Raw genomic sequence first — 14,051 nt, forward strand, 5'->3', positions numbered from 1 at the left:
TAAGGTCAAGGTCACAGGGCTGTTACTGCCTCTCAGAAAGGTTGGGGGTAGCAAGATTGTGTGTGTGTGCATGTGCGCATACACACGTCTGCATGCACATGAGTGATTTTAATCTCAGAAGCCACACTAATTAGAAAGAGAATAAAACCCACCTAGCGAGGTACCAACCTCTTCAGTCTTCCACTCTCCTCCTCTGCTGGTCACTAGGGACCAGAACTGAACCAAGGCTTTGTGTGAGGACCAAGGTGCCACACATCTCTGTTCTCAACACTTTGGGTAGTACCAGGCAAACTGATATGTGGGCCTTGCTAAGCCCAATGGAGGCTGCTGCTCAAGAGACGGGTGATTTATACAGTACAGGGGGATCAATCAAGCCTAGGGCCCTCAGTGGGGTGGGACCATGTCTACAGATTACTGTGGCTTCAGGTGACAAGTCTAGCTTTTGCTGGTGTTTAGGGATAACAGAAAAGCAGGGAAAAGGGGGTTATTACTCATGCTACAACCTCGGGATCTTGCAGCCCACAATCTATCGTGAGGATAATTTCATCCATGTTAGCTGACAACGATGGGGGCTGAGAAGATGGCTCAGTGGGTAAAGTGCGTATCACAGTAGCGTGTGGGCAAGGTATACACACACGACAAACATACACATAGGTGAACATACATGACAAACATACACATAGGTGAACACACACGACAAACATACACATAGGTGAACACACACGACAAACATACACATAGGTGAACACACACGACAAACATACACATAGGTGAACACACACGACAAACATGCACATAGGTGAACACACACGACAAACATGCACATAGGTGAACACACACGACAAACATGCACACACGGGTGAACACACACGACAAACATACACATAGGTGAACATACATGACAAACATGCACATAGGTGAACACACACGACAAACATACACATAGGTGAACATACATGACAAACATACACATAGGTGAACACACACGACAAACATGCACACACGGGTGAACACACACGACAAACATACACATAGGTGAACATACATGACAAACATACACATAGGTGAACACACACAACAAACATACACATAGGTGAACACACACGACAAACATACACATAGGTGAACACACACAACAAACATACACATAGGTGAACACACACGACAAACATGCACACACGGGTGAACACACACGACAAACATGCACACACGGGTGAACACACACGACAAACATGCACACACGGGTGAACATACATGACAAACATACACATAGGTGAACATACATGACAAACATACACATAGGTGAACATACATGACAAACATACAAATAGGTGAACACACACGACAAACATACACACACGGGTGAACATACATGACAAACATACACATAGGTGAACATACATGACAAACATACACATAGGTGAACACACACGACAAACATACACATAGGTGAACACACACGACAAACATACACATAGGTGAACACACATGACAAACATACACATAGGTGAACATACATGACAAACATGCATATAGGTGAACACACACGACAAACATGCACACACGGGTGAACACACACGACAAACATACACATAGGTGAACACACACGACAAACATGCACACACGGGTGAACACACATGACAAACATACACATAGGTGAACACACACGACAAACATACACATACGGGTGAACACACATGACAAACATGCACACACGGGTGAACACACACGACAAACATGCACATAGGTGAACACACATGACAAACATACACATAGGTGAACACACACGACAAACATGCACACACGGGTGAACACACACGACAAACATGCACACACGGGTGAACATACATGACAAACATACACATAGGTGAACATACATGACAAACATACACATAGGTGAACACACACGACAAACATACACATAGGTGAACACACACGACAAACATACACATAGGTGAACATACATGACAAACATGCACATAGGTGAACACACACGACAAACATACACATAGGTGAACACACATGACAAACATGCACATAGGTGAACACACACGATAAACATACACACACGGGTGAACACACACGACAAACATACACACACGACAAACATACACATAGGTGAACACACATGACAAACATGCACACACGGGTGAACACACATGACAAACATGCACACACGGGTGAACACACATGACAAACATGCACCTATACAATTTAAAGCAATTATTTGCTAAAAGGTAGAGGCTAGGGGCTAAAAGAATACAATAAAGTATCACTAAAAAAATCAAAAGGAAGAGGGGATCAAACTTAAGTAGACAACAATAATAATTCAAAAAAATTTAAATGTAATCCAATCGGTGGACCAGGGGCAGCTTCCCCAAAACACCTGGAATCAGGCCAGTTCCCTGCACCCCTGCTTGTTCCTTCAGCTTAGTTTCCTTGAGTTTCTTTCAGGAGGAAACTCCTGGCTGCAGAGGATGGTTTGCTTTGGGTGTGGGGGGGGGGCACAGGAGCTAGGAAGTGTCTAGGAGGGCGGGGCTCCTGTTGCAAGTGTTGAGGGGCCAAGACAATGCAGGGTTCTACTAGCATGCATCTTTGGCGCACATCAGCTTCTGAAAACAATTTTTCATGCTATAGAATATGCAGATAGTACCTGGTGGCATTTGAGGAAATATTTGTGACAACATCACTTCTGCTCTTTGTCCTGCTCATCCCAGCTCAGCTTCCACTCTTAGTGAGGACCCTGTACTCTCCACAGAGAGCATTGTTGCCCTGCCCATTTTAAGACAAGATTCAGTGGTCAGACTGGAGAGTCCAGCTCCCGCCATGCCCCAAGCACTTCCTGTGTCTTACAGCGATGCACACAGTCCTCCACAGTCCACTACTTTTTTTGCAAATGCAGTAACTGAAGCTCAGAAAGACAAAGAACCTGTGGGAGTGATAGGGAGAGCAAACAGAGGCCACAGGACCACATCCTGTATCTACCCAAAGTCAGGGCTTTCTGGACTATGTAGCAAGATTAATAAAAACTCAGAGACAGAAATTGGGGTTCAACCTGAAGGTCAGAAAAGTAAAACAGCTAGTCATTGGTTCTACCTCGACCTCAGTGTGAAATGGTGATCCAGGAATCTCAGAATGAGACTGTGTCTGAGAGCTGTCTCCTCCCATTTTATGATCTTTATTAGGGCTGGGATTAAAGGCGTGCACAGCCCAGTTTCTATGGCAAAGTAGTGTGGCTCTTGGGATTAAAGGTGTGTGTTACCACTGCCTGGTCTGTATGGCTCTTTTACTCTCTGATCTTCAGTCAGGCTTTATTTATTAAAATACAAATGAAATATCACGACAGGACTAGGTCATCCCACCTCTTGCTTATGCTCTCTCTTGCCATTCCTACGTTCTGAGCCATGGATTTGTGATAGCTCTCAACCTCCTCGAGGCTCGTTGAGTGGGACCTCCATGGCTCTCATCCTGGCCTCATCTCTTCAGTCCGGCTCTAGCATCACAGACCTCCACATCCGATAGCCACTCCCCCAGTACACGATGGATCCTGAATCCCAAGATGCACATGTTAGAACTCAGGAGTCAAATCTCAGAGCCTCCCCGATGGATCTTTATGTTCATCAGAATCAAGAAAGATGAGGACAAGCCCTCAATGTTGGCTACAAGTCCATTCGTGAATACATTGATGCACTGACCTATTTTGATAATAGCCTCACTTTCTCCATCCTGCCATAGGTGACAATTGGTCATTCAATACTTTTGACTCATGTTGCCAAAATAATGACTAACCAATCTATTCACTTATAATTCTCTTGCTGGATGCCCGGATGCAGACTCAGTATGCATAGATGGGGTGGGATTATCTGCTAGGCAGAGTTGTTGCTTGGTTAGAGGCTTGCACCGGCCTGGGGACTAAAGCCCCTTTTGTCGTCTCTCTGTGAAATGCTGTTTTGTTTTGTTTGTTTTATATTTTCTTCAAATTATAAAATCAGGGTTGTTAACAGAAAGCCAGTAGGGACTGTTGCCAGTGTCTGCAGAGAGTTCTTTCTAGGAAACAGAGATGTCTTCTAGAGCTGACTGAACATCCCAAGAGCTGACTGAACTTGGAGATTAATCATAGACTCTGGAAGTTGTATGTGTGTGGGTCTCTTTGAGACATGTTCCTGTGGCCCCAGCTACCAGAGGACCCTTGCCACCAGCAGGCCACAGATCCGGAAATGGAGCCACCACCACCACCACTCAGAGTCATAGAAATATTGTCTTCCACTTCAAGGTGGGATGCTGTAAGGGTGGAACCTTTGTCAAAGTCCTCTGGAGATACCAGCCTGATACTGGCCACCACTCACTCATACATGGAGCAACCTTGTGAGATTTCAAGAGATCTTTTTAACTTCACTTTCCTCACAAGTCCTTATGAAGGAAGAGTTTGCTAAATTCATTGATTCCCTTTTGGCAAGCTTGCCACTCCTGGATTTGGACAGATTAAATACAGTAAAGATTTCCTATACCAACTCAAAGAACATTACCTGAAAACTCAGGAAGGGATTTTTCTTTTAACTCAAGGAAGAAACTAGAAAAAGGGAAGAAAGGGAAGAAGGAAGGAAATGGAGAAAGAGGGAAGGATACAGGATGGAAGGAATGGTGGAAGGGTGGACGAACTACATGGAAGACAGACACATTGTCAAACCAAAAGGACCAAACCAACCATCCCACTAACATATAATAATCTTTATTCTGCAACAGAGACATAAATAATTTTATGAATTCATATGACCTATACAAAAGACAAAATAAGATATTGCACTAAATTTTGTTATGGAGTATCTGGATTTAATATTAGCTGAACAGATAAATATATATATATATTTATATACAAGTTAAGGAATTAAGGCAAAACCAGATGATATTTCAAACACAACAGGAGATTTGAAAAATAGATATAATTAAAAACAAGGGCGTACCATCTCCAGTTAATAACATGGTCATGTTGAAGGGGAAAATAATCCCTTATGGTTTTAATAAAGTGGTTATTATCAATCATGTTAATTAAAGCTGAGCAATAAAGTATAAGATTTTCCACCAAGGGGAGCTATTTTGCCAAGGTTTGGGAACTGAGCATTTAGAATTGGGGTAAGTAACTTTTTCTTTGTCAGATTATGATCTATTTTTCCTATTAGAAAATATAATTTGGGAAAATATGACTCTTTCACATATATAATTAAAATACAACTATGGAGCATTCATTTTAGGGAACAAGAGGGAGGTCATGTGGGTGAGCTCAGAGTTAAGTTACATTTTGAGGCAAGCCATTTGTTTGTTACCTTACGGGTAGAGAAAACACAACGACACTCACTAAAATACAATTCCAGTTACCTTAAGAGAACAAAACAAACCAATGCCAAAGTAATTATAATTCCAAACAAAGGAAAAGAAGACAAGTGTAATTGATGTACCCACACGATATACGAGTCTTTGGCAGTTCCATAATAACCACTGAAGTCAGAACTTCCAAGGTTTCTAACTTTCAGACAAGCTTGCCGGCGTTTCAAAAACAAAGAACTGAAAACCCCAATGCAGTAACGGCAGGAAACTAAATAAAACGAACCTTGAGACAACTTCTGACCGTTAACCTGTGAGCAGACTTAGGGATTTCCGGCTTTCGAGCCCTGACTGACACATAAGGAAACTGGCACACGCGTGAAGATAATCTGTGACATGTATGTTTCTCCAGACGGGTCTAGAATCCTTAAAGAGAATCCATAGTCACTCATGAGCGAAACAAAAGGGACATCGATCCAAGGGTAAAACGTGGTCTTCTGGTAACCCAGGGGTGGGCGCCCTCACGCACGGGCATCACGGAGAAGTCAAGTTCTATAGAGGGAACACCAGAAAGCCAGAAAACGTGGAATACTGCCAGCCGCCAAGTAAGTTACCTTTCTCCAATTTTAGGTAAACCTTATCTTCTTTGTCCAGGTACAGTAGTACTCCATTGGTGGCGGCTTCCCGAGTCACGTCTTTATCCCCAGCAAAAGCAGATATGACTGGTTTCCCATTCAACATCAAGTTAACCTGAAAGGAAAGAGATGACCAATGAAAAGCTCCCTTTAAAATCAAAACATGTGCTAGGAAATAGTCCAAGACAGCTGAGCTGCTCAAACATTTGCTTCCAGGGGAATAGCCTCCTTCCCTTCAAACTGGACAAATGAGGGTCAGTATGGATATTGTGAGTATATTTAATGTATGTGTTTGTTCCTATAGAAATCTCCTTAACTACCTACCAAAACAATGCCATCCAGAGAGCCACCTGATCATGTGAAAACCAGCTTTCCTTCGGTGTGTAAACAAAGCTAACTACTCTACTGGCCCCACATACTCAACATCAACTCTTTAGGGAATAAAGTCAGACACAGCCAGATGCTGCCAGCGTCGGAGTAGGTGTCTCCTGTTCTGAAATCTGAGCAGCAACAGAAGTCATCTGAAACACCAGAGTTTCCAGGGAAGCAGATGTGATCTGTATATACTCTCTTTTTCCTGGGTTAGAATTAATCTGGAAAAGATTCCATCTAAGGCTGGTCAATTCATTGAGTCACTAGAATATAAAAAAGTGACAGGCGACCATGCCATCTATTAATCATAGAGACATGAAATGTAATATAGATGCTAAACATTCAATAGAACATATCTTAGAATTCCATAGACATGTACTGTAATGCTTATTATATTGTTATTGTATTGTTTATTATGTATGCACTGTATTGGTTATTATATTGTTTATTATGTATGCTATATATTGTTGATTTATTATATATTATTATTGACATATTTTAATGCTATAATATCTCTATGTCTGCTCTAGTGTAAAACCAAGCTCGTGTGAGCAAGCGCCAGACGGGACACATGACTAACAATGCAACTGAGATGGAGGTATCAAAAATAAACCATAGCATGATGTGCTATGCACATCCTTTCTCAAAAGAATTATTAATGGCCGTTCCCTGGTTGCTTGGTTTCCATGGCTAAATTGCATCTCATAATTTTTAAATGATTGTAAATTTGTTTTGTTTATTTAATGTCCATTTGTAAAGTTTTATAAGATTTTTTTTTCCTTATAAGTTTGAATAACTTTTTTTCAGGAATGAGATAAAATCAAGATCTTCTACAGAGATTGGTGTCAAGGTTTGGCCAAGCTGTGTTTTATTTTTGGTTTGGTTTGGGTTTTTTGTTTGTTTGTTTGTTTGTTGCTTGTTTTGTTTTACATTGGGCTGTGATCAGAGTAATACCTCGTTTGCTTCTTTTTCTAGGTGCCTTATCACATACTCCAATGGATGTTATGAGGAAAACATGCCAATTAAACCTTGAAAATACATTAGAGGGGTGGACAGCTATCTTTCCTATGCAAGCGTATGTCTGAATGAAGACTTAAACGCAGCAGCGGAGAGCACGGAGGTCGATGCACATACCTGGATCGTTTGGCTCTGGTACACTTTAATCACATGAAAAGTGAAACTGTAGATTCCTTTCCTAGGGGCCACAAAAACAGACTCCAGTGTGAAAAAATTGCCCACGTTAACCAGGATCTAAGATAAAAACAACAAAGATCAATTATTATAGTTTTGGACTGAGTAAATTCCTTCTTCCTTCCCTGCCTCTTCCTTCCCCCTCTTTCTCCTCTCCCTTTTTCATCCCTTCTTCCTCCCCTTCCTCCCTCCCTCCCTCCCTCCCTCCCTTTTCTTTCCTTTATATCTTCCTTCTTTTCTCTCCTTCCTTTCCTCTTTTTTCAATTACTAACTTCAGAAATAATAGAGAATAAAACAGCTAATCCTATTTCTTTCCTCTTGAGCGACTTGGAAAACGGGTGTGCATAATGAAAGGTTCTTCTACCTTATAAAGAGCACAGGCAAAAATAAAAAACAAAGCAACGGTGTTGCATTTATGCCTCAATTTCCAGGCCAGATGTCTCTAGGGTCATCAAAGGAACGTATGAAGGTTTGTGTTAGCTTTACACAGAGAATCAGATGGAAGGCATCTACCATGCAGTTACATCTCCACAGTCTATAAGCCTTCCCAATGTCCAGAAGTGACGTTACCCAGCCAGCCAATGGACATCCATGGGCTCTCTGAAGTCATCCCTGGACGCCTCACAGAGGCAGACCCCCTCCACCATGAGGTGCCATCCTCGACACCAACAGTTGGTGTGACAGAGATGGGAAAGCCAGGTCCTTTCCCAGCTCTGCCAGGGCTCTCCTCAGGCCCATGGCCATTTGTTTGGTTTATGCACCATCTAAGCCTTAACATAATACATTGGCAATGAGTCAGCCCTGGCTAGATGCCAAGAGAAGGGCATGGATGCGGCAGACAGTAAACTGAGTGGCCTTTCTGTGTTCTTCAGTGTCCTGTTTGATCCCATCAGTCACCTAAAATCCATTTGGTGTCCAAGGGTCAAAAGTGAAAAGTGAAGTTTAGCACTGTTTCTAAGAAAGCCATAACACACCTTGTAATGCCTGGTTAAGACATTAACTCTGAATTTCAGTGAGTCCTCAGCTAAATTTCAGTGTCTCAGAGGTAAGTCCCTTCCTGAGAGATAGGAAGATAGATAAGGAGGCTTTCTTTCATGTTTCGCCAAGGAGTAAATCCATAAAAGTCAGATGTGTCTCTAAACACGTATTTTCTGTTTGCCAGAACTGCTCTGTTGATAACTGTGTTAACCATCGCCTTCTCGCCGAAATGAACACACGCACGCTTCCTGCATTCTTCCTCAAAGTGCACTACTGCCTCTCCACAGCACACCAGAACGTCAGAGCGCTTAGAACGTTTAGGTAAATGCACCAGCCTCAGCTCTGCTTGATATACGAATGTGTGTGCGATTGGACTGAGATCCAAGCCTCTTCCCCGGAAGCACCAGCTCTCTGTACTCTGACCTGAGATCAGACACCAGCTGTGTAAGATTCTCTGACAAAACACTGGCAAAAACATCTTTTCCCAGCACATTGAAAATAAAGTAAGGCACTTAGCCAATGTCCTGATTCAGATACAAAAGTCATCCTTCATTAACAAAATAGAGGCGTCTGATTAGTGTCGGTTAGTAAACACAAAGCCGGATGCGGACCCCAGAGGGTAATTGAAGCATCCAGGCACATCAAGATTTATAACTGAACGTGTCTTGTTGTCTCTAAGATGCATGGCTCCCTGAGCAAAAGAAATATCCCTTTCCTCTTCTAATTGATGGGAAGGTCATTGAAAAGAATGTCCCAAAGCACTCTAGCACAATGTCCACAGGGTTCCAACATTTAGATGGGGCACTAAAACAGCAGCCAGGGGTGGTGTCACGCTCCCTTCCCGTCACTTTGCTAAATACTGCACCAAAATCTCCAAAAGGACTACTTAATTCATTTTTTTAAAAAATTTATAGCTATCCCATACTAAACCTCTAGGGAGACATCTCTGTTCCTGACTGGCTGGCAAACACATCACTTAGAACTAAGGAGCACAAAACCAGTCTGTTCTGGCACATCCCTCAGCCCCACTTGACCTGCCCACAGGGCTCTGCATACAGCTGTGAACTGTGACTTGAGAATTAGACAGTCTCCAGGTACTGTTGGGGTTGGGCACAACATGCTGGAGTTGGGCTTCTGTCCTAGGGGGCTTTGCTAAACTGATATCCCAGGGTTGCTCATTGCTCCAGTCCACAGAGCACTGAGCAGCTCAACAGAACCTTCAGCTTCCATCAGTACAGCCCCATCCCCTCACTGCAACCTCAAAATCTGTGCCTCCTCAGCACCTTGCAATGCCCTGGAGGAACCAAACCAAGCCCAGGAAGGGGAACCCAGCTCCCCAGCGCTTACCCACCTAACCTCTGCACAATTACTCAATCCCCTTTCTTCCTGCCTGGGCAACTTTTCTAAGTCAAGTGGTGGTGAGAAGGGCTTTTGGTCTACACCAGGCAGGGTAGTATTGATCCAGACACCCTGGACCCTGCATAGCTTCTAGCCCGGAGAACCCCACCCTCAATCCTCTGTGTCCACCTGGTAGGGTCTCTGCACTTTCTGGAGTCCCAGAGCTCCTCGGAAAGATGAGTTTCCCACCTGGAAACACAACTCAAACATTTATGAGCTCTCTTCTAGGGCCCCTCAGGAACACCTCCAGGGCACCTGCTGCTAAGTCTGAGCTAGAGAGCCAAGTTCTCTACCGATAGATCTCAGCATCCAGGGACAGTATTCCCTTCAGCCCCCATGACCTGTTGCTGCTAAACTTGTTTTGATCTCCAGGTGCCTGCCTCTGCGCTCCCAAGCCACCCCACCGCGCAGGCCTCCGCCAGACACCAAGGGGTATGGGGGCTGCGGTTGTTGGGGAAAGGAAGCAGTTCAAGTTTCTGATTGATACCTTCAGGGAGGTAGCTGCTTAAATGATCTCGCCACATCCTAATCATACTAGCTTTATCTGGGCAGGCAGCTCTCGGTACTCAGAGACCACCCACCCGCTGGGCGCCCTGCATCCCGTGGGGGGTCTGACCTGATCAAAGTAAATGATGCGCGTCTTGTTGCTCATCTCGGATGGCTCGTGGTTGGTGCTCCGAACCGCCGAAAAGGCCACCTTGGAGTTTGCTGCTCGGACCGATATCCCCAGCGGAGAAGATGAGGATCCCTTGGAGTCTGTGGCTGGGTTCGAGTCGCACACCACCAGACACTTGCCCTCCAGCACGATCGGTTCGGTGTCATTCTGTGCCCAGACAGGCAGCCCAGGCAGCGCGAGAACCAGCAGAACAGCCGGTACCACGGACAGCGCCCGGCGCGCGGAGCCCATGGTGTGCCGCGTGCGCAAGCCGCAGCCTGGCGCTTCTGCTCCGGGGCGGCGCCTGCTACCCCGGGATCCCGGAGCTCGGGAAGATGCCAGTGGCTAGATCGACAGCGCTGCAGGAAAGGCGGCGACGGCGGCGGCGGCGCGCGCACTTCCACCAATTCTCCGGGCTGAAGTCTCCCTTGGAGCTGTCTGGTTGGTTCTGTTACCTTTGTCCTTTAAGCAGCTCATGCAGAACTCTCTACCCTAAACTCCTCCGCCCCAAAGTCAGTTTTGCCTGGGGCCCCTGAAGTCACACTTGTACATTGACATCTAAAAAGTCTCCAGACCCTCTCGATCACACCTCAAAGGAACAAAATAAATTCTCACCCCAAACCCAAGTACTTCCCGATGGAGCACAGAGCTGAAGACAGAGGACTCAGCGAGGAAACGCCAGGGTGGAGGGTGCCAAGCGATGTGGGTGACGGTCCTGTCCGAGGTACTCTGGCTGGCGCAGGAAAAATTACAGAGGCAGGAGGTGTTTCCGGGGATGAGAAGAACGCCAGGTTGTGTTCATGGCCAGAATGCTAGCGACTCCCACTTGCGCTTGGTCAAAAATTTCCCCAAAGCCCAGATTCACTACAATGCAGGTAGGCGGCTCAACTGAGTCCCCCGCCGAAAGCACGATATTTCCGGTTCAGTTCTAAGGTGCAGGGCGCCTACTGCCCTGGGTTCCCGTGTCCCTGCGTACAACTTTGTGTCTTGGCGCGCAGCGCAACCGCCTGGAGGGACAGACAGCACCGAGAGGGCACCCGAGCGCTATTTATAGGAGCTCAGCGTGCAGATGGCTTTGGCTCGCTCTCTCAGCCCGTGGGTCCCCGGAAAGCAAAAACGGCGTCCTGTGACCCCAGCAGAGCAGCGCCTGTGTGACGTTGAACGCACCCGGACTGAGCCTGGCGCACCGCACTGCCGGCTGCCAAGGTCCGAGGCCACTCCGCCCTGAAAACTCGTGGGGTGTGGGCAGAGGAGGAAGCCCTCGGGCCCGCACTTTCCAGGGTTCTCTGGCTGTTCGCCCCCTGCTTCACCTGTACCCGCGAAGGGGGTTACAGGGCCCCTGGACCTGCCCAGAGTAGGACTCTCTGAGCCGAACGCGGCTGGCGCTGCCCACACAGATGCAGAGATTTCTGGAAGGGCCGTGGCGGTTCTGCGGGGCTTGCTGCCTAGACTCTAAAGCGGATCCACCGGAGTCCTCACCTGCGCCTGGTCCGGAGCTCGTCTCCAGCCTGGGGAGCTCAGGAAAGCCTTGGGGCAGCCCTGAGCCCTGGGAGAGGAGGGGTGCGGAGGAGGCGCCTGATTCCTTTCTTCCGCTCAGAAGGTTGAGCCTCGGAAGCGGCAGGGACGCGCCTTGGCACTTACACAGTGCACTCACCTCAAGCAAGGCCAGAAAAAGTCTTAGTGAACGGGGTCCCCTTAAATGTAACAGTTAAAATACAGCACCCGGGAGTACTGCCCCTCTGCCCGTGCACTCCACTGCCATTTTGGCCTCTTACTGTCAATTTATTTTCCTCTTCCGCAGCCACCAAAGGGAAGCGGGAAGCGGGGCTTGGCTCTGGAGTTGACTGCAGGAACTTGGTCAAGACACAGACCTTGATGACACACTCCCCTAAGGAATGGCCCTGGTTTTCTGGTTCTGTATTCTTTGAGGTCAGGACACTCCAAAATTCCTTCTTGACTTCTGGCTACTGGAGAGAGCAGTTGCAACACCTACCTCTCCAATCAAAACAACATCCCCTTGGAAGGTGCAGCCACTAGGACCTGCTGATTAGTATATACTGATTGCTTATTGTTTAGCGGTTTAGCCGTGTCCTTGGGACAGAGCAAGCTTCCCAGCTGGCCATGAGCATTCTTGGAATGGCGTTCAAGCTCCTCCCCAGCAGAATCCAGACCTTCATCTTTAACCTGGTCTCCTCCTAAAGTTCTCCAGGGGAACCTGCACAGTAAACCTACGCTGAAATTCCAAGTGTTAAGATACAAGATGCCCCCAGCCCGCACCATACACACCATGGTTGATCCTTAGCCGGCTTCCTATAATGACACAAGTAAAGATGTGTACCTGGAACCATAGTTGAGGGAGGTAGGCAGTGTCACCACTAAGTGGTAGGTGTCCTAGAGAGATGCTCCCTGTTACAATGTTGGCTGCCCTTCATCTAAGCTGTAAAGGAACAAGAGAGCTAGCCGGCCCTTTAAGGGGGGGGCAGCCTTAAACTTCCCACAGTTTCCCACCTGACCCTTTCAGACTTCCTTATTTAACCACCATCAGCAGCAGCTGCAGGTGCCTCCATGGGGAGTGTGTGTGTGTGTGTGTGTGTGTGTGTGTGTGTGTGTGTGTGTAGAAGCTGGAGAATGAGTTCACTCTATCCCTCTCACCTTCCTGCTCAACCTTGAGAAGACAGGGTCAGCCACCAAGCCCCAGTGACCCTCCTGTTGCCCCCTCCCCCAGCATTGGTGTCCCAAGCCTGTGTGACCATACTTGGCTTTGCATGTAGGCTCTGGGAATCTGGCAGGTCCTCATGTTGGAGCTTTTACTGACTGAACCATCTCCCCAGTGCCAGACTCATTTTTGAGACCAGATACTGATGTGATTTGATTCCACTTTTCTCCTGTAGGGGAAAGACTGCCTTCCCATCCAAGCTGGAGATAGAGCAGCTAAGCCTTGGTTTTATTGTTGTTGTTTGTTTTGTTTTGTTTGTTTGGGTTTTTTTCAATTCCAGGCTGGGAGAAGTTTGAGAAAGAACTCTATTGACAGTGTTGGTAACTATTCAGTATTTCTCTTCCCCACAAGCCCCAACATATTCTGTATTCTGTTCTTCTCTTAGAATTTCTTTTCTAAAAGAGCTCATATTTAAACCAATGTCTTCCTTCTGTCACTGACAGTAATCTTGTAGGCCCCAAATCTAACAGGGTGACCGCATTAGGGACCCAGTGGCTAACTGGACAGTGACTGAACACTTCTAAGTAGGATGTAAAGTATCGGTCATTCATCCTACAGCACAAGCTAATTGGAGTGAGGTTCCTTCGGTGAAATGTGAATTCAATCCTGAATCTTCAGCCTTGTTCCATATTAAAAGAAGCCCTACTATTCCTGGTGACCTATCTGTGTGGAGCAGAGCATTTTCCTGTGGTTGCCTGCTAAGAGAGTCACATGGCAGTGTGAGCCAGTAAGTCGTATGGTTCTAGGAGTGACAATCCATTTGATATCAGAAGTCTATTGGATATCG

General features: G+C 46.2%; 1 protein-coding gene across 1 annotated transcript; it reads right to left on the minus strand.

Annotated features, from left to right (window-relative positions):
• Nucleotides 1-4,708: 4,708 nt before the first annotated feature.
• Nucleotides 4,709-11,500, minus strand: Cbln4 (cerebellin 4 precursor). The gene is made up of 3 exons (XM_075963199.1): nt 10,510-11,500; nt 7,461-7,577; nt 4,709-6,069 (listed from the first exon to the last, which is right to left on the minus strand). Exons 1-3 carry the CDS (start codon nt 10,798-10,800, stop codon nt 5,872-5,874), a joined length of 606 nt encoding a protein of 201 aa, XP_075819314.1. The 5' UTR covers nt 10,801-11,500; the 3' UTR covers nt 4,709-5,871.
• Nucleotides 11,501-14,051: the final 2,551 nt, after the last annotated feature.

The sequence above is a fragment of the Microtus pennsylvanicus genome, chromosome 2 (assembly GCF_037038515.1).
Source record: "Microtus pennsylvanicus isolate mMicPen1 chromosome 2, mMicPen1.hap1, whole genome shotgun sequence".
Classification (NCBI taxonomy): domain Eukaryota; kingdom Metazoa; phylum Chordata; class Mammalia; order Rodentia; family Cricetidae; genus Microtus; species Microtus pennsylvanicus.

Excerpts from the sequence above, each read along its gene's own strand:
- Cbln4 (XM_075963199.1), bottom strand. The coding sequence starts at position 10,800 with ATGGGCTCCGCGCGCCGGGCGCTGTCCGTGGTACCGGCTGTTCTGCTG. Across the intron at positions 7,578-10,509 it reads GCATCATTTACTTTGATCAG|ATCCTGGTTAACGTGGGCAA; the intron begins GTCAGACCCCCC and ends TTTTTATCTTAG. Across the intron at positions 6,070-7,460 it reads ACCAGAGCCAAACGATCCAG|GTTAACTTGATGTTGAATGG; the intron begins GTATGTGCATCG and ends CTTTCCTTTCAG.